Source organism: Phodopus roborovskii, unplaced genomic scaffold, assembly GCF_943737965.1.
Source record: "Phodopus roborovskii unplaced genomic scaffold, PHOROB, whole genome shotgun sequence".
Taxonomy (NCBI): Eukaryota; Metazoa; Chordata; class Mammalia; order Rodentia; family Cricetidae; genus Phodopus; species Phodopus roborovskii.
This window is the reverse complement of record NW_026126482.1, coordinates 739,431-761,796: the sequence shown is the minus strand read 5'-3', so window position 1 is coordinate 761,796 and position 22,366 is coordinate 739,431. Positions and strand designations below refer to the sequence as shown.

Genomic DNA, 22,366 nt, shown 5'->3' with positions numbered 1-22,366 from the left:
CAATACCTGTGGTTGACCTATGGCCTCCACACACACACGCACATGCATACAAATCTGTACACCCTAAACACAAAAATATTGATCACCACTAATCATTAGAGAAATGGACATGAAAACAGCAATGAAGTATCTCTTCACCCCGGGAGAGATGCTTCTAATCAAAAAGAGGTAAATATCTGTGAGGGCATGGTGTTGATGAGCATAACTTAGTACAGCCTTTAGGAAAACAGTACACAGGCTCTTCAAACAATTAAAGACAGTGCTACCACACGAACCAGAAATGCCACCATGGTTATGCATCAAAAGGAAATGAAATGAGCATGCAAAGAGACCCCACACTTCCATGTTCACTGCAGCAATGTCAACTGCAGCTAAGACAAGGACTCAACACAAGTGTCTATCAGTGGACGAATGCATAAATAAAAGCGTGGAAAAAGAGGCTTTTTGTTTGTTTGGTTTTTTTTTTTTTTTTTTTTTTTTTTGTCATTTGTGAAAGCATGGAGGATATTATGCTAAGTGAAATAAGCCAGGGACAGAAAGACACATACTAGACAATTCCACTTAGGATACGTATGTATTCAGTCTACCTCATGGAAGTAGAGAACAAAACAGAGGTTAGCACAGGTTTGGAGAAAGGGGTTAGGGCATACAGAAAATTGTTCAAAGGGTATAATTTCAGTTAGATATGAGGAAGAGGGATCGTTTTAAAAATCTGCTGTCCACAGTGACATAGTGGCTAGTAATGTAATATCTATTTCAAAACAACCAAAAATGCATACTTTAAAAGTTCTTTGCATTTTGATAGCCTGGTATGGTAGCACACGCCTTTAATCCTAGCACTTGAGAGGCAGAGGCCAGCCTGGCCTACAGAGTTCCAGGACAGCTGGAGCTACACAGAGAAACCCTGTCTTGAAAAAAAATAAAAACAAAAACAACCAAATAAACAACAACAACAACAAAAAAAGCCACCAACAAAAACATCACACACAATGGAAATGCAATCAGCCATAAAGAATGAGTTCATGATAACTGCAGGAAATGGGTGGTAACGGACATCAATGTGCCAAGTCAAATAAGCCACAAGAGACAAATATGGCATGTTTTTTCTCACATGCAGAATCTAGGTTTAAATTTATGTGCACACATTTATGTAGAGAATGAAAGCTGAAAGGAGGCTGAGGATGAGGTCCAGGGGTAAGAGGGAACGAGAAGAAATATAAAGATATGTATCTAGAAAGCAAAGGAGAAGGTCATTGTGGCTCTGGAGGAAGAGAGGAGCAAGAAGGGATGGCAGCAAATAACAAGTATTCATGTATGAAAATATCACTGTAAGACCCATTTGTATGTTCAATAAATCAATAAATGTCAATAAATTAAAAATGTTAGGTTGAGGCCAGGCGGTGGTGGTGCACACCCTTGATCCCAGCACTCCAGAGGCTTAGGGAGGTGGATCTCTTTGAGTTCGGGGCCAGGATGGTCTACAGAGCTAGTTCCAGGATCCAGGACAGCTAGGGTTGTTGTACAGAGAAACCCTGAAGGGGGAGGGGGCGGTGAAGGGAGGTGATTGTTAGGTTAATGTAATACCTTTACATTGTAAAGATGTTTCAGAATATTGACTTGTAAACAAAAGGAACAGAAGGCCAGGGAGAACAGTTAATGTTTTCCTCATACATCCTAATTGATAAATGTGTGCTGAAAATAGATCTTAGTTTGACAAATGCCCAGAGTCTTCCACTCACATCTTCCATCCACATCTGGGGGACCCAAGAAAAGCACGTGGACGTGGAACTCGCCACTTAAACTGGCAAATACAAACACGCATTTCTAAGATATGTCAACATTCACCTATTTGGGTTATAAAATTAAAGGACCGAAAACATCAGGCAGTTGAGCCTGCGTTTTGTTTTGATTCTGCATTCTTACGCAACACCTGGGTTTGGACACAGGCAGCTTACAGGTAGCATAAAAATGATGGTGGTTAGTACGCTCTCCGGAGGGCGCAGACGGAGGCGGAGGGGACGCAGCTCACCGCACCGCACCGCACCGGCCACCGATGCTCACTCAGAAACTTACTCGGAGGACGCTCTTGGGGATTTTGGCCAGGTCCTCGACGTACTCTTTACAGACGTAACACAAGAAATGCTGAAAGGCAACAATGCAGGAGAGCGCGTCAGCAAGGCGGCAGCAGGGTTCCAGAAGGTTCGGGCGAAGGGAGCCGGGGGCCCCTTCCCGCCCCGCCCTACCCGTGCTCACCCTCACGAACACCACCACGGCCCGCCGCTCCCGGAACAGCGCGCCGAACGTCACCCGTCTCCCGGACGCGTCCAGCACCGGCAGCTCCGCCACGTCAGCGGCCAGCGGCTGCCCGCGCTCCGGGTTTGAGCCGCTCGCGCTCAGGGCCCGGCCTGCGCAGCCGCTGACCTGCCGCGTCACCGGGGCGGCCATAGCGGAGGGGGCGACCGCTCAGGTTCGCCAGGGCCCGCGGGGCGGGGCGGGGCCACGCGGGGCGGGGCGGGGCGGGGCGGGGCTGAGGCTCGGAAGCCGGGCCACACGGGAGGAGGCGGGGCCACAGGGAGGAGGCGGGGTCACATGGGAGAGGCGGGGCGGGGCCACACTGGAGGAGGCGGGATCACCAGGGTAGAGAAGGGTTGGTCTTCAGGAGGCGGAGCCACGGGGCAGGACTGACCCTTAGGAGGCGTGGCCCCAGTTTGAGTGCTAAGGGACATTTTCTACTGCCTGCTAAACTTCCCAGATACAAAGGGGCTGGAAAGAGAGATCAGAGGTTAAGAGCAGTGGCTTCTCTTGTAGAGAACCAGGATTCCGTTTCCAGCATCCACATAGCAGCTCTCAACTGTAGCTCCAGTTCCAGGGTATCTGATGCCCTATGCTGGCCTCCGTAGGCACCGTTCAGAGTGCTCACTGCTCTAATACAGAAAGCCAAGTTAGAATCCCAGTACCCACATCAGATGTGCACAACTGCCTGTAACTTCTGACAGGGAAGGAAAGGGATGGGATTAAAAATAAAACAATTCATTAAAAATTCTAAAAGTAATAGCCAGGCAGTGGTGGCACACTCCCTTAATTACAGCACTTGGGAGGCAGAGGCAGTCAAGTCTGTTGAGGCCAGCCTGGTTTACAGAGTGAGTTCCAGGGCAGCCAGGGCTACATAGAAAAAAAAAAAAAACCTGTTTCTAAAAAGTAAATAAGTACATAAAATTTAAATTACATTTTATTTATTTTGTATTCATGCGTGTGTTGTCTGTGTATAGGTATGAGCATGCCTCCTCTTGTGTGTGGAGGTCAGAGGACTTTTGGGAGTTGGCTCTCTGCTTCCATCATGTGTATCCCAAGGGCTGAACTCAGATCATTAGGCTTAGTGGCAATGCCTTTATCTACTGTGCCATTTCCCAGGCCCAGAACCTGGCCTTCGTTCACCTCCTTTCATTTCCCATTCGGTATTCCCTTTCCCAAAGGAACCTCTTAAGCTGGTTGTGGGTCTTTACCTGATACACTGACCAAAGTCATTTCCATTGCCTTTAATTACATATGCTCTGTGGGACAGACTGTATTCCAGACACTACAGAAACCACAAAAACAAATGTGCTGAGAAAATAAAGCATGCATGAATAGTGCATAAAAGAGAAAGAATTCCTAGTGCAGTTTAGGCTTCCACCCTAATTTCTCTGTGAGCCCAGGCTCTATTTGAGTCAACTTTGTATCTTGGTAACAAAGTTTTTTTTTTTTTTTTTCCTGTGTTCTGTTTAAAAAACTGTATTTTGAGGCTGGAGAGATGACTCAGCAGTTAAGAGTACTGGCTGCTCTCTTATATGTCCCCAGAAACCACATTGTGTCTCACAATCATCTATAGTGGGATCTGATGCCCTCTTCTGTGATAAAGTGTTCACACATGCAGACAGAGCACTCATACATAAATCTTTAAAACAAAACAAAATGTATCGCTTTATTGCATGTGTGTCTATGTAGACACCAGAGGGACAGCTTGTGGGAGTCAACTCTGTCCTTCCATCACGGGGCTTAAGGGACTGCAGGCCAGTGGTTAGGCATGGCAACGGTGAGCTGAGCTATCTCCTCATAGCTATTGTCCATTGAGCTATCTTGCCAACCTTTTCAATAAAACACTTTAACTGTAGAAATTGGATTCTGAGTGCTGGTGACTTTGCTGAGGTAACTCTGAAGGAGACCTTGACTTGTATGTTGTTCTCTATAACCCCAGCTCCTGAAGCCAAGTTCTTTCCAAGGATAGTGGACATGTTAGGACAAAGTAAAATCACAGCTCACTGTTCAGAAGTCAAACAAAACATAATAGTATATGAATGTATGTGAATTAATCCTGCATGGTAGAAAAATGAATCAGAATTCCTGGTATATTTCACATATCATGGTGATTCACTAAATAAAAAGATAAAACCCAATATAGTATGAAGAACAAGTTTTGTTTTCTGTTTTGAAACAGGATTTCTTTGTGTTCTGGAACTTGCTCTATAGACCAGGATCACCGCCTCCCATTGAAGAACCAGATTTTGCCTGCAACTGTCAGATACAGTATTTTACAAAGGGGCTGGCAAAGTGTCTGAGCTGATAAAGACCCTAGGTAAAAACTCCTAGAAATTGTTCTCTGACCTCTACACATGTGCTGTGGCAGGTGTGTGCATAAGTATGTTTTACAATGAACTTGGTGTTACTAGAGATATTCAATAGATGATAGATGGCACTATTTATATTTATACATGGAAGGCTTATTTGCACATTTGTTCATTTGCATTTTGCTTTGGGAAGCTCTTATGTAAAAATGGTCTCTTGGGGACCTAGTTCCTTATTTGTTAATCATCCTCATTTTGGAAAATGTACTGTCAAAAATATTCACCTAGACCTGGCAGCAGAATGACAAAGAATGTTGGTAGACTGTCACTCCTAGACCGTTGGCCTTGGAGCCCACCAGATTCTAGCAGTAAACCTTTCTTAGCAGACAGTGAACTCATTCTGTTACAGGAAGACCTTGCTCAGAACATTGATGTTCACCATGCTGAACCATAGTTGGTCTTTAACAGCTTCTATGGGAAGTGCTGACAGCTGTTCTTGGGGCTTACCCCTGGGCAAGAGTTTGAGCCTCCTCAGGAAACCTTACTGAGAAAGGAAGTGGGAAATGAGAACCCCAAAAATTCCAAGACTCAGGAAGAGTATGTGAGAGTTGGCCCCAATTAGGGCACAGATGTGCTCCCTTGAATATTCTGGGATTTCGGAGATCAAACCTTTGGGGGTGGGGTTGACTAATGCTCCTGTAACCGAGAATGCACTGGCATCCTCTTTGTCTGGGGGGAATGAAGACCTTCCCAGCAGTAAGATAGAAAAAGGATGGCCTTTTTATCCTTCCCCTACTTTTTAGGGTTGGACACTGCAGGTAGAGAGCTGTCCCAACAAGGGTTTCCTGGGTAGTGGGGCTGGCATATGCTTCTCTTCGGTAAGGGTGGTTTCAGGAGAAGGAGGAGTAGACACTTCTCCTCTAAAGTGTGAGCTGGAAGAGAGGAAGCTGACCTACAGGTCGGAAAATCTCAACACTCACTTCTTTCTTCCTTTCTCAAATACTTTGGTTGGTCTCAGTTTATAGGCACATCTGGGTTTGTGCTATCCTTACTTCCAGAACAAGATAGACAGAAGATTGGAGGAAGAGAACCTTCTTGAGATCGTTACAAAGATGGTAATGTTAACATATAATTTTTTCATCTAGTATTAAAGAATGCATCATGGATTTGTTGAGCTGGACTGGACTGGAGAAACAGCACAGTGGTTAAGAGTACTTGCTGCTCTTGTAGAGGACCCAGGATCAGTTCCCAGCACCCATATGGTGGCTCACAGCCACCTGTCACTCCAGTCCCAGGGGATCTGGTCTCCTCTTGTTATGAGCATGTTTTCCTGCTGGGCCTGGTCCCAGAGCTGAGCCAGTCCCAAATAACATACAGAGATGCTGTATTAGTTATAAAGCTGTTGGCCTGTTATTAGCATTTTTTGTTGGCTAGCGCTTTCTTAAATATTAACCCATTTCTATTAATCTAAGTATTTCCATGTGGTCTTATCTTACCAGAGAGAGAGCCGAGAGTTCTACCCTGTTGGTCCTACATCTTGAATCTCCTCCTCCCTCTACTTCTCTCCTAGTCTCCTAGGCCCATCTATCTTGCTTTCCTATTGGCTGACAGTGCTTTATTCATTAACCAATAAGAGAAACATATTTACAGAATGACATCTCCCATTACCCTCTGCTGGCCACCACACCTGGCTAAATCATTTTTAATAATTTTTTAAAGACTGTGTGTAGGTGTTTTGCCTGTCTGTATGTCTGTACATCACATGCATGTTGGTGCCCTTGGCAGTTCAAAGAGGATATCAGATCCCCTGAAACTAGGGTTACGGATGATTGTGCGAGCTGCGAGTTGAATTTTGCTCCTTTGCAAGAACAAATGCTCTTAACACTGAACCATCATTCCAGTCCTAGCTTTTAATTTAATTTTTCAGATTAGTTTTAATTTGTGCGGGGGCAGCAGGGTAGATACCACACATGAGGAGGTCAGAAGGCAACTTCAGTTTGTTCTTTTTCAGGAGAGTCTCAGGGATTGAACTCAGGTCATCAGGCTTCCTGGAAGCACTTTAGTCCAGTGACCCTTCTCACCCATTCCTGTGTAGCTTTGGGGATTTAAAGAGCAGCTTCCACTTGGATCACTCCTCAGGGGAAAATCTACTTCCATGCCGAAGATACATTGACACCTGTGGTGAGGCCCCTGGGAGAGCAGCCACGTGGAGTAGGCACCTTGCCAGATGTTTGAGCAAGCTTCCTGGAAGCTGAGCCTCAGGCCCTGCTCTAGTCTTCAGAAAACTTTAGACCAGCAGTTCTCAGCCTGTGGGTGTATCCCCTTCACAGGGGTTGCCTAAGACCATTGGAAAACACATTTATATTATGATTCAAACAGTAGCAAAATTACAGCTATGAAGTAGCAACAAAATAATTTTATGGTTGGGGGGTGGTCACCACAACATGAGGAACTGTATTAAGGAGTCACAGCATTAGGAAGGTGAGAACCACTGTGCTGGAACATCAGTCTTGTCACTGGGGGACTAGAAGAACAGAGACAAACCACTACTGTACCATCTTAGCTTCTGACCCACTGGAACCAATCTAATAAATGAATGTTAAGCAGCCAGTAAGAACTTTAATTTGTAAGTTGTGCCATGTTTACATGTTTATTTATTCATGTATGTATGTATGTATGTATGTATATTTATGCCCTGTTCCTGTCTCAATTCATTTGTGGTGGTCAAGAGGACAACTTGGGGGAGTCAGTGCCCTCCTTCTACCCCCTGGCTATTGGAAATTGAACTTGGATTGTTGAGTTTGCTTGTTGCTTTTACCTGCTGAGCCATCTTGTCAGCTGTCATATAAATTCTTACACTACATTCAGATAAGAAAGCCACACTATGGTGGACCATGGTGGCACACGCCTTTACTCCCAGCACTCGGGAGGCAGAGGCAGGTGGATGGATCTCTGTGAGTTCGAGGCTAGCCTGGTCTACAGAGCGAGTTCCAGGACAGCCAGGACTGTTAACAGAGACAGATAAACTGTCTTAGGAAGCCCAGAGGTGGGTGGGTAAGGAGAATATCCTTTGTATGAATTCTCTGATGATCTTTGGGGGACTCCTTAACCCAATAACCTCCTGGTAAAGCTTGTGCCTTCTGGCTGACTTATACTTGGCTTACACAGCAGCCTTGAGCCTTCTTAGCAGAGAAACAACTGAACTAACCACAGATGTAAACAGATCAAAACAATGAGAGAGGCGGAGTGTGGTGGCTCATACCTTTAATCTCAGCACTCAGGAGGCAGAGACAGGCAGATCTCTGATCTGCACAGTGAGTTTCAGGACAGTCAAGGCTGTTACACAGAGAAATCCTGTCTTGATGCTCCCCTCCCTATATACATAAACAAAAAGCAATGTGAGAAATACAATAAAAGTTTAATTTCAACTATTAAGGATGTGAATTTTACTCCCAGTATTTACTCAGGCACACTTTTTTCTTATCTTTAAAAATGGCATTAAAACATGACATCCAGGGGCTGGAGAAATGGCTCAGAGGTTAAGAACACTAGTTGCTCTTCCAGAGGTCCTGAGTTCAATTCCCAGTAACAACATGGTGGCTCACAACCAATTGTAATGAGATGTGATGCCCCCTTCTGGACTGAAGGCATACATGCAGACAGAACACTGTATATATGATAAATAAATACTTAAAAAAAAAAACAAAACATGATATCCAAAGTTGACCTAGAATGCAGATTCATTTTATTCATTTTTCATTCATTTACTGTGTGAGGGTGAAGCTGGAAGTGGTCTCTGCTCACATTTGGAGGTTAGAGGACAACCCTCTCTTTCCACATTGTTTTTGTTGTTTTTCGAGACACTGTTTCTCTTTGTAGCTTTGGAGACTGTCCTGGAACCTGCTCTATATAAACCAGGTTGTTCTTGAACTTAAGATATTTCTGCCTCCCTAGTGCAGATATTAAAGGCGTGAAACACCACCACTCAGCTTTCCACATTGTTTTGAAGTGGAGTTTCTTTTTTTATCTTGCCCTGGCCATCTACTCAAGGGTAGCTGACTCATGAGTTTTCAGGTGATTCCCCTTCATCCAGCTCCCAGCAGGATGTGTTAGGATTACAGGCACTTGCCACCTTTTTATCCTTCATTTTAAGAGGTTTCCAAGAATCTAACTCAGGTTATTAACATTATGTGGCAAGTGTTTTTTTTTTTTTTTTTTTTTTTTTTTTTTTTTTTACCAGTTAAGCCATCTCTCGGGTTCTCACACTCACTTTATTCTGAAGGGCCTTGGAGTGTCTCGGGGAATCTTGTATTTTTCAGACCTGGTTGTGGCATACATCATAGGCATCTTATTCCAGCAGTCACAAAGTGCAACCTGCATGAAATGGAGATTGTAATACAGTGTTAGAGTGCTATGTACTTGGAGGGAAAATGAAGTTATCACTTAGGAACATGATTTGCGAGAATTATCTAACAAGAAATGATTTTGTCAGGCATGGCAACATATACATACCTCTAATCCCGGCACTCAGGAGGCAGAGGCAGTCAGATCTCTGAGAGCCTCATTTACAGAGCAAGTTCCAGGACATCCAGAGCTACACAGAGAAACCCTGTCTCAAAAACAACAATAAAACAAACAGACAAACAAACAAAAATCTAGGGGTTTCTATAGTTCTTTGAAAGAATCAGAAGCCTCTGTGAATTCTTTGATATATCCTGCTGGTGGCTTTTGAAGAAAGCTTTTCATACATTCGTATTCAATAATATAGTTTCTCCAGTATGAATCCTGTTTTCCTGTGTTGACATTAACTTCTATTTTTGTTTGTTTGTTTGTTTTTGGGGGACAGTTTCTCTGTGTAGATTTGCTTATCCTAGATCTTGGTCTGTAAACCAGGCTGACCTCAAACACCCAGAGATCCACCTGCTTTTGCCTTCCAAGTGCTGGGAAAGGTGTGTGCCACCACCACCTGGCAAGAACTGTTTTCTTACAGACTTTCAAGTCCTTTTTCCTGTCAACATCTTTATAGGTTGAATAGATGTTTCTTTTATCCAGTCATTATATCACCAGGACATCCTCTGTCCCTGAATTCTTTGGTATACTTTTAGAGCTGACCTATACGATTACCCATATTCATTGCATTCATAAGGCGTCTTCCCACTATGCATTCTCTGATGTATTCTAAGGTTTGATTTCTGACCAGAAGTTTCCTACATTCCTTACATTGGAAGGGTTTCTCTACTGTATGAATTCTCTGATGGTCGCTAAGGATTGCCTTTTGTATAAATGTTTTCCCACATTTATTACACTTAAATGGTTTCTCTCCTGTGTGAATCTTTTGGTGTACTCTGAGGGTTGACATCCAGGCAATTTTTTTTTTCAGTCATGACATTTAAACAGTTTCTCTCCCGTGTGAATTCTTTGATGTTGAAAAAGATGATATTTTTGCCAGAAATATTTTTCACATTCATTACATTGTTAAGTTTTTTCCTCCACCATGAGTTCTTTGATGTATTTTGGTGTTTGATTTCTGGCTGAAAGTTTTTCTACATAAACTACATTGAAAAGATTTCTCTCCTGTGTGAACTGGTTGACTTCTGGACAAATGTTTTCTCACATCCGTTAAATTTATATGACTTCTCTGCTGTGTGAATTCTTTGATGTGTTCTGAGATGTGACTTAAAGCCTTTCCACACTCATTACATGCAAATGCCTGTGAGAGTTCCATGATGTTGAATGAGATGTCCTTCCTGTCGGAAAGATTTCCCACACTCATTACATTTGGATGGTTTTATCTCACTGTGAATCCTTTGGTAATGTCCCATACATAGGGCATATTTTCATGACAGCTAGAGTACTCCTCCTCAGTTCGAGTCCAGTCATTAGGCTATAATGGATGCTCCTCCTGTAGAAGTTTTCTGAGGTCAAATGATGTGTGAATGCCTGCAGTTATTCTCACATGTATTGCATTCAGTGTTTCAGACTCAGGTTAAATTCACTGTCTCCCTCCTAAGCTGACTTCTTAGAGGATTTTCCACACTGGCAAGGACAAGGGTGCGTCTCCATACTACTTCTTCTGTGGTCAGAGACAGTTGTCTTACTATAGTTTTCCTATATCCATCATCTTTGCAGGGTTTCTCTTCTGCACGAGAACTGCTTGAACACATGTAGATTTTCCAGTTGTTACCCCTGAAATCCTGTTCCAATGTTTGAAACTGTGGATGCTCAGGAAGATTCTCTATATAGCTGAGGGTTTTCGTGCTTTTATTACATTCATAATAGCTCTCTCCTGTTGGAGTTTTATCAAACCTAATTGTGAAAGGCAATTACATCTATTATGGTAACCTGATTTCTTTTCTGTTGAACAGTTTGTATTATTAATGACAGACTCAGAAGAACTTTGTGAGCTCACTCCCTGTGAGTCACATTTGCAGGAAATCTTGGCTGAACAAAGTGGAGTGGTGTGAATACTAAAGGGTTTTCCTGAAACTCCTCTCTATTCGATGTTTTATTACTGATGGGCACAACCCATTCTGTGTATTTGTTCTTAGTTTTATTTTTCCTCTGAATCAGTTACCACACCACTGCAATATACCAAAAGTAGGAAAAGTTGAAGACATCTTATGAATTTATATCTCTTATTGACAGGGATTTTACTCATATAGTTTATATTAACTGCAAACCTGGATTTAATGCAAGCAAATAGTGATGATATAATATATAGGGGACAGGAAACAAAGAATATCCTACATAGGTAATGGCATATAATAAATATTACAGATAATAAATGGTATATAATAAGCACCATAGATAATATCCAGTGGATAAGAGAAAAGGAAATCGAAATTGGAGTTGTATATGGAGTGGTTATTTAAGGCAGAAGGCAAAGAGAAATGGATGAATCTGACACAGATCATAAACCTTAGAGCAATAAGAAAAACTTAGATATTATATTAATTTGCAAAATAGGACAGGTACAGTGGGGCATGGTGGAGCATGCCTTTAATTCCAACACTTGGGAAGTGAGGGCAGAGGCAGGAAGATCTATGTGAGTTCTTGTCCAGCCAGGACTATGTAGAGAAACCCTTTCTCAAAAAACCAACCAAACAAACAAATAAATAAGTAGACCCAAATCAAAAGGTGTTAAGAGTAGTTTTTTCCCTGCCAGTCTGGTCCCACCACTACAACAGCCCCAAATAACACACTAAGACACTGTATTAGATACAACATAATTAGATAATTATGTTGGCCTGTTACTTGTTTATTATCAGCTAGCTCTGTCTTAATTATTAACCCATTTCTATTAATCTGAGTATTTCCATGTGGTCTCATCTTACCAGAGAGAGGGGCCAGCATTCTTCTCTCTCAGTCCTCCATCTTGGATCTCCTTCCTACTTCTTCCTCTCTCCTCCTAGACTCCTAGTCCCGCCTATCTTGCTTTCCTATTGGCCAACAGTGCTTTATTCATTAACCAATAAGAGAAACATATTTACAGAATGATATCTCCCATCATCTCCTCTTTTCTGTCTAAAATAAAAAGAAGGGTTTTAACCTTAGCATAGCAAAATATATAACAAAATAGTTATAAAATAAGAGCCACTGTTAACAATAGTTAGTCCATTAACGTTTAGCAAGATTTAAAGAAATTATCCCATTATCTATTCTATCTTTATGAGTCTAAAGTCTTATATGTAATTTATCTTTAATTTTAACTATAACCATAACTATCTGTCTTCAACTCCATCAAAGACCACAGAAGGATAAAATATAAACTCTAGAAATGACAGAGACATCTTGCCTGGTCAGTCACCTGAAGTTCTTCTGTAATCTTCCATCTTCAGCCCATAGGCCATAGTGTGTCTGGCAGACTCCTCAGCAAAGCAGGAAACTTTAAACTGTCCATCTGTAGTGGCAGTTTGTCAGTCACTTTTCTTTGTGTCCTGCAGAAAGTCTGTCAGATACTTCCATGAAGTAGGAACCCTGTAGCGATATCCATCTTGTATCAGCATTCACTTTCCTGTGCGTCCTGCATGTCCTGTTTATACAGCATAAAGTCAAACAGTCCGGAAAAGAGCAGTATCTTGCTCAAATGGCTAGTCTTGCCATATTGAAAGCAAACTCCATAACGAGTTTCTTCGATGTTCATCTTTCTTTCTGACGCAGGTGGTGTTGTCAGGAGCATTTATGTCTCACTGTCAAGAAAAACCCTGAACCATTTTAAATGCCATATTCTGTAGGTCTTTGAAAGATTTGAAGAATGCCTATTCATCTCAAATACATCTTAAATACATCTTGAAAACCTAACTAACTTAACTCTAAGTTTTGACTATCATAGGTAACTATAATCTGTGCTAAATTATACATTATATTTCTAAATAAGCTATATAAACACAATACCTAAACAAAAGGAAAAAGCAGCCTTGGGACTGGTAACCGTTTAGTTGGAAGAGTTGGGTACCCAGGACCTGAATTTCACCATGTTCCTTCTTCATGCATCAGGGCTTCAGGGAAAGCCTTGGGTCAGCCTGGCTCTTAATGGTTTTTAAAGACTATACTTATTCAAGTCAGGTGGTAGTGGTGGTGCACACCTTTAATCCCAGCACTAGGGAGGCAGAGGCAGGCAGATCTCTGAGTTTGAGGCCAGCATGGTCTACACAGCAAGTTCCAGGACAGCAGCAGCTACAGAGAAACCCCTGACTTGAAAAAGAAAAACAAATTTACATTTATTAATTTATTATGTATTATGTGTGCATACATATATAGTATAACCTGTGAAAGTCAGGTCTCTCCCACCACATGTCCCAGGAACTGAAGTCAGTTTGTCAGGGCTGGCAGCAAATACCTCTACCCAGTGAGTTACCTTGCACACACACACACACACACACACACACACACACACACACACACACACACACACCGAGATGAAATGTTTTAAGGCAAAGATTTTTAACTTATTTTTTTATTGAATGAATTTCGTGTAAAAAGAAAAACTTTAGATAAGATGCCTTTGGTGGCTCACCTGTAAGACAGAGAGCTGTACTGTTTTCTTCCTCTTGTCAACTGAGTGAATATAACCTTGCAAAGTCAGCAAACCTTTTACATCTAAGGTTTTTTTCAAGTTTCGCAGAGTCAAAACAGGCAATTTTGGAAAGTTTGGCCTGTAACTTGTTCTGGGATTCTCTGGCATCGGGGTAAAATCATGAGTGTCAAACGTTGTGACATTGTGTGAATGTAGCTCCTACAGAGTGCAGAGGGGACTGGAGCTATCTAGGCACATGGGAAAAATCTCCGCTTCGACCATCTATCTGCCCGTTTCTGCAGGCCTCTCCACAGCAGCTCTGCAATGGCACAGCCTTTCCCAGGTAGCCTATGATGGACCTCCTGAGCTCACCCTGCTGTTCTCAAAGCCGGCCTACATCTATTGTCAAACAGACTCCGTTAGCTCCGGGGGTGAGGAAAATTCTAATTTCTCGCTGGATGGTTGATTTGAGCCAGATTCCTAGGTAGCCCAGGGAGACCAGAATCTGGTTGACCTTTCTGTTGGGCTGTACTAGAAGGTAGTGGGGCAAACCCAGGGCCTTCAGTGTGATGGGTGAAGACACTTCTCCTGAGCTACAGCCCCACTGTTATTTTTGACGTCAACGATTCCGATAACCTCTTGAAGAGTGACGTCAGGTTTGCATCCAGTTTCAAAAACAACATGGCGTCTTCTCAGCTGTCTCTTACTCAGGGTTCAGCAATCTGCACTTGGCTGCTTTACAGTTGCTGATGACTTTGACCCAGGAACTTCCATATCCCATCCACAGGGGGGCGCCCCTTCCCAGCAGAGTCCTGTGCACTCACCCCAGGTGCGGGGGGGTCCTGTCCTTCAGCAAACACAGGAGGTTGCCAAGCCACTTCTGTCCAGTCCAGAAGCCAGAGCAGGCGGCTATGGGTGCATATGAGCAAGAGAAGCTCTTAACTCCAGGCCTAGGAAGGTGGACGAGGTTGGGGTGGGGGCATCGCAAAACAACAATAACAAAACACCCCAACGTTTCAAAGCTACATTTTCCCCAAACTTCTGGGCCCTTTCAGCAGTTTCTGCTTTTAGAGTTGCAGTCAGGATAACGTTCCTGGAAGGCTGTGTAGGAGGAGACAGAAGAGGTTGAATAATTGCAGTCAGTTACCAAAAGCAAAGAAGTCTCTTGCTTGGGTCCTGAATGAAATGACAGCATTTTCTGACAAAGGACTCTGGAAACACGGGGGGGGGGGGGGGGGGGGGCGGGGGGGGGGGACTACCACTGCACTGGGAAGTGTGAAAAGTGAAGTTACAATGTTGCTTTGCTTTGTTTGTTTTTTAAACATCTATTTACTTACTTGAGATCTTGAGCAGAGGAGAGATTAATTGTAAACCCTTGGCTGAAACAGGTCCTTCTCTATTAGTGAAAGGCAGCCGCCTATCTTCCACTGAGTGCAGCTTCTGGATCCAGGACACCCAACTAGCCAGATACCCGACTAGCCAGCCTGGCAATCAGTGGGGTGACATGTCACAGCCAGATCACCCTCAAACCTATCTCAGCTCTGCAACCTGGGCTCCTCCCTGTCTTACAGCAGATAGCGTGAACCCTATCAAACCAAAGATCTGAGCTTGTTGGGCATGCAGTCAGACTCTGAAGTATATGCCCCTTTCTGTATGTCTAGCCCCCTGCATTTGGGCCATGGGCAGCAAAGAATACAAGACCCACTGGGTCTTGGTCAGGCTGCTTCCTAGTCCTAATTTTCACTCTTAGCACGGACATTTAGACACTTCTGAAATGATGGCTCATCTGAATTAACCTTTTCCAGAACTGCCTGATTTACAAAAGCTATACAAACACAGGAACAGGGTGGGTGACAAGCCCAATCTAAAAGCAGCCAGGAAAACAAAACAAAACAAAACAAAAACAAACAAACCAACCCCCCCACCCCCAGAAACCGAACCATTTGCCACATTCAACCACTGAGGGACATCACATTGTGGTCCATTATGATGCTATGTAAAGTTCAACTAGAAGTCATTAGAGATATGAGAAGGTGCTAATAAATAGGCATGCACAAAATAATGCATTACTGACTGAGGCCTGGGTTAAACTCATGGGTGTCTTGTAGAAACTGAAGAACATACATGATTGCTTCTAAAGATATTTTATTACATTTTGTTACATCTTTTGTGATGAGTGTGTGTACCATAGCACTAATGTGGGAGTCAAAGGACAGCTTATGGGAGTTGTTTCTCTACTTCTGCTATGTGGGTTGCTAGGATGGAATTTACATCATCAGGCTAGAAGATGGCAGGAGCCTTCATCTGCTGAGCCATCTCAACAGCTCCATACTTATGCAGTGCAAAACTCAGATGAGGTAATGTTCCTGTGAATTATGGACAAATGATCTTCCAGATGTTTCTCAGTGTAGCTCTGGCTGTCCTGGAACTAGCTCTGTAGACCATGCTGAGACCTGTTGACTTTGAACTCAGAGATCTACTTGCTGCCACCATCTGAATACACATACATACATATTCACATATATATATACATCTGGAATTAAACTCACAACTCATTATGTGCTAGGCAAATGCTGTACCAAAGCTATAGCCTCAACCTTTTTTATTTTTTTACTTTGTTTAGATTTTAGTTTTTATTTTCTGTGTGAAAAGCTTAAGATTTATAAATTTTATCCTGCTCTAATTTTTTTTAGATTTTAGTTTTTACTATTTTAAATTATATACACATGGGCTGGAGAGATGTCTGAGCAGTTAAAAAGCATTGACTGCTCTTCCAAAAAACCCAGGTTCAAGTCCCAGCACCCACATGGCAGCTCACACCTGTAACTCCAAGATCTGATACCCTCACACAAACATACATGCAGGCAAAACACCAAAGCACATGGAATAGAAATAAATTTAAAAAAAAAAGTGTGTGTGTGTGTGTGTGTGTGTGTGTGTGTGTGTGTGTGTGTGTGTGTCTGGAGAGGCCAGACACATCAGATCCCAGATCCCCTGTATCTGGAGTTACCAGTTGTAAGTAAGCCACATGCTATAAGTGTTAGGAACTGAAATTGGGGGTAGTGGTGGCGCATGCCTTTAATCTCAGGACAGCCTGGTCTACACAGAGAAACTCTTGTCTGGAAAAACAAAAACAAAAAGCAAAACAGACAAACAAGCAAAAAAAACTTTGGGGGTTGGAGAGATGGCTCAGCCTTTAAGAGCACTGGCTTCTCTTCTAAAGGAACCAGGTTCAATTCCCAGCACCCACATGGTAGCTGAGAATTGTGTTTAACTATAGTTCCAGGGGGTCCCACACTGTCACACAGACATACATGCAGGCAAAACATCAATGCACATGTAATTAAAAATAAATATTAAAAAAAATTGAAATTGAGTCATTTGTAGTATGTGCTCTTATTAATCTCTGGGCCATCTCTCTAATCCCTTGTTTCTTTTTGAGACAGGGTTTCTGTATGTATTCCATATTCCATGCTGCTTGGAATATACTATGTGGCTAATACTGCTCTTAAATTCATGCCTATCCTCCTACTTCAGTTTCTTTGTTTGCTTTTTATATTTATTTGTTTGTCTTTGAGAAAGAGTTTCTCTTGCTAGCCCTGCTGCCCTGGAACTTGTTCTGTAGACCAGGCTGGCCTTAAACTCAGAGATCCACTTGCCCCTGCCTGCCAAATTCTGGGATTAAGGGCATATGGCACCACCACCTGGCTTGTTTCCTTATTTTTAATGTGCTTACCCATTTTCCCAAAGCTGCCTTGCTTTTATCCAACCCATAGCTGTTCCTATATTTCAATATTATATAGTTTTTATTTTCTATGTGAGGAGCTTAAGGTTTATAAATTTTATCCTGCTTAAGAAACCTTGATAGTCATTCATTGTAAAAAATCTTTTATCAAGGGCTGTGTAGGCAGTTCAATTGGTAGAGTACTTGCCTGGTATGTGGAAGAGCCTGGGTTCCATCTCCAGCATCACTGAAACCATGTATGGTAGTGCATTATCTGTAATCCCAGCTTGCCAGTAGTAGAAGTGGGAGGTTCAGAAGTTCAAACTTACCATTGACCATGTAGTAAGTTCCAAACAAATCTGAGACAAGACCCTTGTCTCAAGAAAAGAAAGAAAATAAAAATTGTATCTGTGTAATTACAACTTGTCTTGTAAACATTTAAGCTGGCCCTGAACTCAAGTAAATTTGTCACAAAGAGTAATAAAGCGAATTGTGGCATTAATTCACCATCCACAATTATCCCTGGCTCGGTGCCCCCAGGCTCCTGCCAACCACTGTTCAGCTTTCTTGACTCTGGATGTGGGAATGTCAGTCAGATCAGTGTAGCCACACTGGATTCACCTGTCTCTGTCCATTTCATCTTGAGGAAGACTCTCAAAGCCCCTCATATCTCCTTCCTCTTAGAGGCTGAGTAGTATTCCAGTGTCTGTCTACACCCAATATACTTATCTGTCCATCAAAAGACATTTGCTTCCACTGTCTACCTACTGTGAGTAAAGGTGATGGGAACATGGGTACACACTGCTCTTTTTCAAGTTTGTTTTAACACTCTGTGAAGAGATCCAGCTTCTAGGCTGTATTATAATTCTCAGTTATTTTATTTTTAAGGCTTATTTATTACTTATGTGTGCATTTGATAGCACACATGAATACGCACCATCCAACTGGCCGGGTGAATATGGAGGCCAGAAGAGGGTATCAGATCCCCAGGAACTGAAATTACAGGTGACTGTGAGTAGCCATGCTGGTGCTGGGAACTGAACCTAGCAGGAACCTCACACCAAACAATAATTCCCCATGATCTGTTCCTTCAGTCCCTGGGACACTTGTCTATTCCTTTTTTGAGTGTTTATTTGCATAATCTAGGTACTTCATATCAATGAATCATACAATGCTTGTTTGTTTGCTTGTATCTGGCTTATTCCACTTAGCATGTTTTCAAAACTGTAGAATGTGTTAGAATTTCATCCCTTTTAAGGGTCAATGGCACACAATGAAATGTGGGTATCACTTGTAAAAATCTATTTTTAAGCTGGGCAGTGGTGGCACACAGCTTTAATCTTGGCACTTGGGATGAGGCAGGCAGATCTCTGTGGGTTAGAGGCCAGCCTGATCTACACTACAGAGTGAGTTCCAGGACAGCCAGGGCTACACAGAGAAACTCTGTCTTGAAAAACAAAACAAAATATATCTATAACTAGGTGGTGGTGGCACGCATCTTTAATCCCAGCACTAGGGAGACAGATCTCTGAGTTCAAGGCCACCCTAGTCTATAGAGCAAGTTCCAGGACAGCCAGGGCTACAAGAAACCTTGTCTTGAAAAAACAATATCAAAATAATCTATATGTGTTGATGGTCTGTAACAGGACCCAGAGATTGATATTGGGGTTTAAGCGGATGGTCAGAGAAGCAAAGCAGCCAGCAGCTAGCTCTTACTTTTTCCTCAGGGTGAAAGGGCTGTCCTGCCTTCAGCATGGCAGTAGAATAAATCTTTGAACCCCTTTCCCTTTCCTTTTATACCTTTATACCTCCTAGAGCAGCTGGGATTAAAGGGTTATGATCCCAAGTGCTGAGTTCATCTTTGTGTGCACTGTTTTTATTTAGGACTGGATCATTTTCACGTAGCTCTGTGTTACCTTGAACTAACAAAGATCCATCTGCCTGTCTTCTCAGTTCTGGGATTAAAGGCATGTGCCACCAAGCTCTATGGTTTGCTAGTCTGCCTGCTGGGATTTAAGGCGTGTATCACCATTGCCTGGCTCTGTGGTTTGTGGCTATCTTTGCTTTCTGTATCCTCAGGTAAGCTTCAACAAATCATAATGTATCACCACAGTGGTCATTTGTATTGTACCCACCATCTCTGTTTTGTAAGCAATGCTGTTATAGGCATGTCATAGAAGGAACTCTTTTAGCCCTGAGCTGTGGTTATGTCCTGAAAAACCCATCTTAAGTTGAAATACTGTATGTCAAGATTAAACTTAAACATCATAGCTTAGTCTAGTCTACATTATTATTACCAAACAAGTCACATTCATTTATTGTGTGTATCTATGTTTGTGTGCACATGTGCATACCACAGGTTAAAGGCCGACTTGCAGGAGGAGTTGATTCTCCCCTTCTACCAAATGGGAACTGGGGATAGAACTCAGATAATCATTCTTGGCATCCAGTTCCCTTATCTGCTGATCCATCTCACTGGCCCTGCCCTACTTGAAATTTGTCTTAGAATAGGTATATTAGCAGACGGAGGAGTAAATCATCAAACCAAACAATAGAATAAGGTGTCAAGTATCTTTTATAATTTGTTAGATACACTCCACTGTAGTATAGTGATTTTTGTGCTTTTTGTTTGTTTGTTTGTTTGTTTTTTTATTTTGAGACAGGGTTTCTCTGGATAGCCCTGGCTGTCCTAGAACTCACAGCGATCCTGCCTCCTCCTGAGTGCTGGGATTAAAGGTGTGCATCAATCACCACCACCACAGGGCTTCAGTATAGTGACGTTTATCTTCATGATTCTGTGGCTTACTAAGGAATACAGCTTTCTGACTCCTCCCAGCAGCGCAAAGAGAGTATATTATTTATTCCATGTATGTTTATCCCAAGACAAGAACCAAATTTCAAATTCCAAGTGTAGTTTCTGGGGCTCATGGGTACTGCATGCACACACCCAAACATGTACATATACACATCACTACTGCATACAAAGTACAGTTCCCATTGAGCCACTTTGAAGCACTATAGAATTTTTAAAATGTGGTTAGAAGTGCTAAGATGGAGACCATCTGTACTTAGGAGCAGAGCTGCTCTTACTGTATAGATGATGGCTTCCTTTAACATAGGCACTGCCTCCTGGTGCCCACAGAAGCTTCTGTTTCATGTTCCCAACGGTGCAGAGAGGTTTCCATTTCTTCTCATCCCCACAGTGCTTCAGCTTCTGTTTTGCTTCTCCATACAGACAATCCTAAAGGATACGAGGTGGCACCTCGATGTGACGGGCTATAGTCCTTTAAGGGGTAGCAGTTCCGAACATTAGTGAGCTGATTCATCAGTTTGTGTTTTCTTTGACGAAATGACAAAACCCTTGCCTATTTTTGAACGGATTGTTATTATAGGTGTTTTAAAGACTTATATTTTGAAACCCTAATCCCTTATGTGACTCTTTCTGTTGATGGGTTTATGAGTAATTAAGGTTAATGAAGCCACAAGGTAGCTGAAGGGACTAGTGTTCTTACAGGAAGAGAGAGGGTGCAGTCTCTGTCTTCTTCCCTTCCTCCCTACCTATGAGTACAAAGAAGGGCCACGTGAGGACACAGGGAGCAGGCAGCTGTCTGGAAGCCAGGAGAGAGGCCACCAGAGACCAATCTTGCAAAACTAAATGCTGGATTTCCAGCCACCAAAACTAAGAACATAAATTTCTATTGTTTAAGTCATCTGTTTGTGGCATTTTGTTATGGTGACCCAAGTAGCCTAACATATTCATAAGAGAAATGATGAAAAAATTAATCCACACAAAACCTTTTGATCCGAGGAAATTACTATTAATTAATGTGCTCTGGTTGGTGGCACACGCCTTTAATCCCAGCCCGTTGGAGGCAGAGGCAGGCAGATATTTCTGTGTGTTCAGGGCCCACCAGTCTACTTGGTGAGTTCCAGGCCAGTCAGGTATGTGTAGTGAGACCCTGTCTCAAAACAAACAAACAAGAACAGAAAAGGCTTGGTATAACAGCACACATCTATATGCCTTTGGGCTCAGAAGGCTGAAGTGGGAGGATGGTAAGTTTGATATCAGGGAAACATAGTGAGGTCCTATCTAAGGAAGGAAGGAAGTCTATGAAGAAAAATAAAGGTGATTCCCCCCCCCACACACACACAGTGAAGGCTCCCTCCAGGACCCCAGATTAGGCACAAACCACACCCAAACACCTGTTTTCACAGAGAGAGAGAGAGAGAGAGAGAGAGAGAGAGAGAGAGAGAGAGAGAGCCCTTATTAAGGGAGTGGGAGGAGTTAAAGTGGCTGCTTTCTGATTCAGGCAGAAAAATAACAGTAAATGACCTTGCAGGTATAATTTTTAACAAACATATTTAATTTTTTTTAAAATTTATGTGTATGTGTCCCACAGCAGAGGCTGGAAGAGGGCACCAGATCTCCTGGAGCTCGGATTATAGACAGTTGTGGGCCGCCATGTGGGTGTTGGAAATCGAACCCAGGTGCTCTGGGAGAGCAGCCAGTGCTCTTAACTGCTGAGACGTCTCTCCAGCCCTGCAGGTGTAATTTTTAAGAGGAGGAAGTAAAACGGGAAGTATGTGTTTGAAGGGGCTAGGACGCTGTGGTAATATTTGATAGCTGCACCTTGGTGGTCAGTATGAGGAGGAGGAAGTGGCAGCTAGCTTTAGGAATGTAATCGAACTATTTTTAACAAGGCAGAGGGAATAGGAGAGAAGGACAAGGCTTGCCAGAGCCATGCTTGCCATGCTAGAGCTGGCCAGAGTCCCTTCAAAAAACATGTGAGAAAACAGTCACAATCCCCAAAGGAATATTTTATAGAATGTAGAACTCTTTAAATCAGTAATAAATATTGGGGGGGGGGTGTTAAACAAAACAAACAAAACAAAAAAACAAAACAAAAAAATGCTCATTATTAAACATTAGGAGAAAACAAATTTAAACCAACCCCCCCAAAAAAAACTGTTACACACCTATTGTAATGGATCAAATGTAGAAGGAAGTAATAATAATGTTATTGA

The 22,366-nt window shown here is 42.6% G+C and overlaps 1 protein-coding gene across 7 annotated transcripts in view; it reads right to left on the bottom strand.

The window, feature by feature from the left end:
* The window catches only part of Cdc14b (cell division cycle 14B), a 118,973-nt gene extending 116,523 nt beyond the window's left edge, over positions 1–2,450 (bottom strand). For all 7 annotated transcript variants that reach the window (XR_007835111.1, XR_007835110.1, XM_051194125.1 and 4 more), the window contains exons 1-2: positions 2,254–2,450; positions 2,074–2,142 (exon numbers count right to left, since the gene is read on the bottom strand). Coding sequence is in view for 5 of the 7 variants with exons in the window: in XM_051194125.1 (XP_051050082.1) it covers positions 2,074–2,142; positions 2,254–2,445 (261 nt within the window). In the remaining 2 variants the exon portion in view is untranslated. The remainder of the gene's footprint in view (positions 1–2,073; positions 2,143–2,253) is intronic.
* Positions 2,451–22,366: the final 19,916 nt, after the last annotated feature.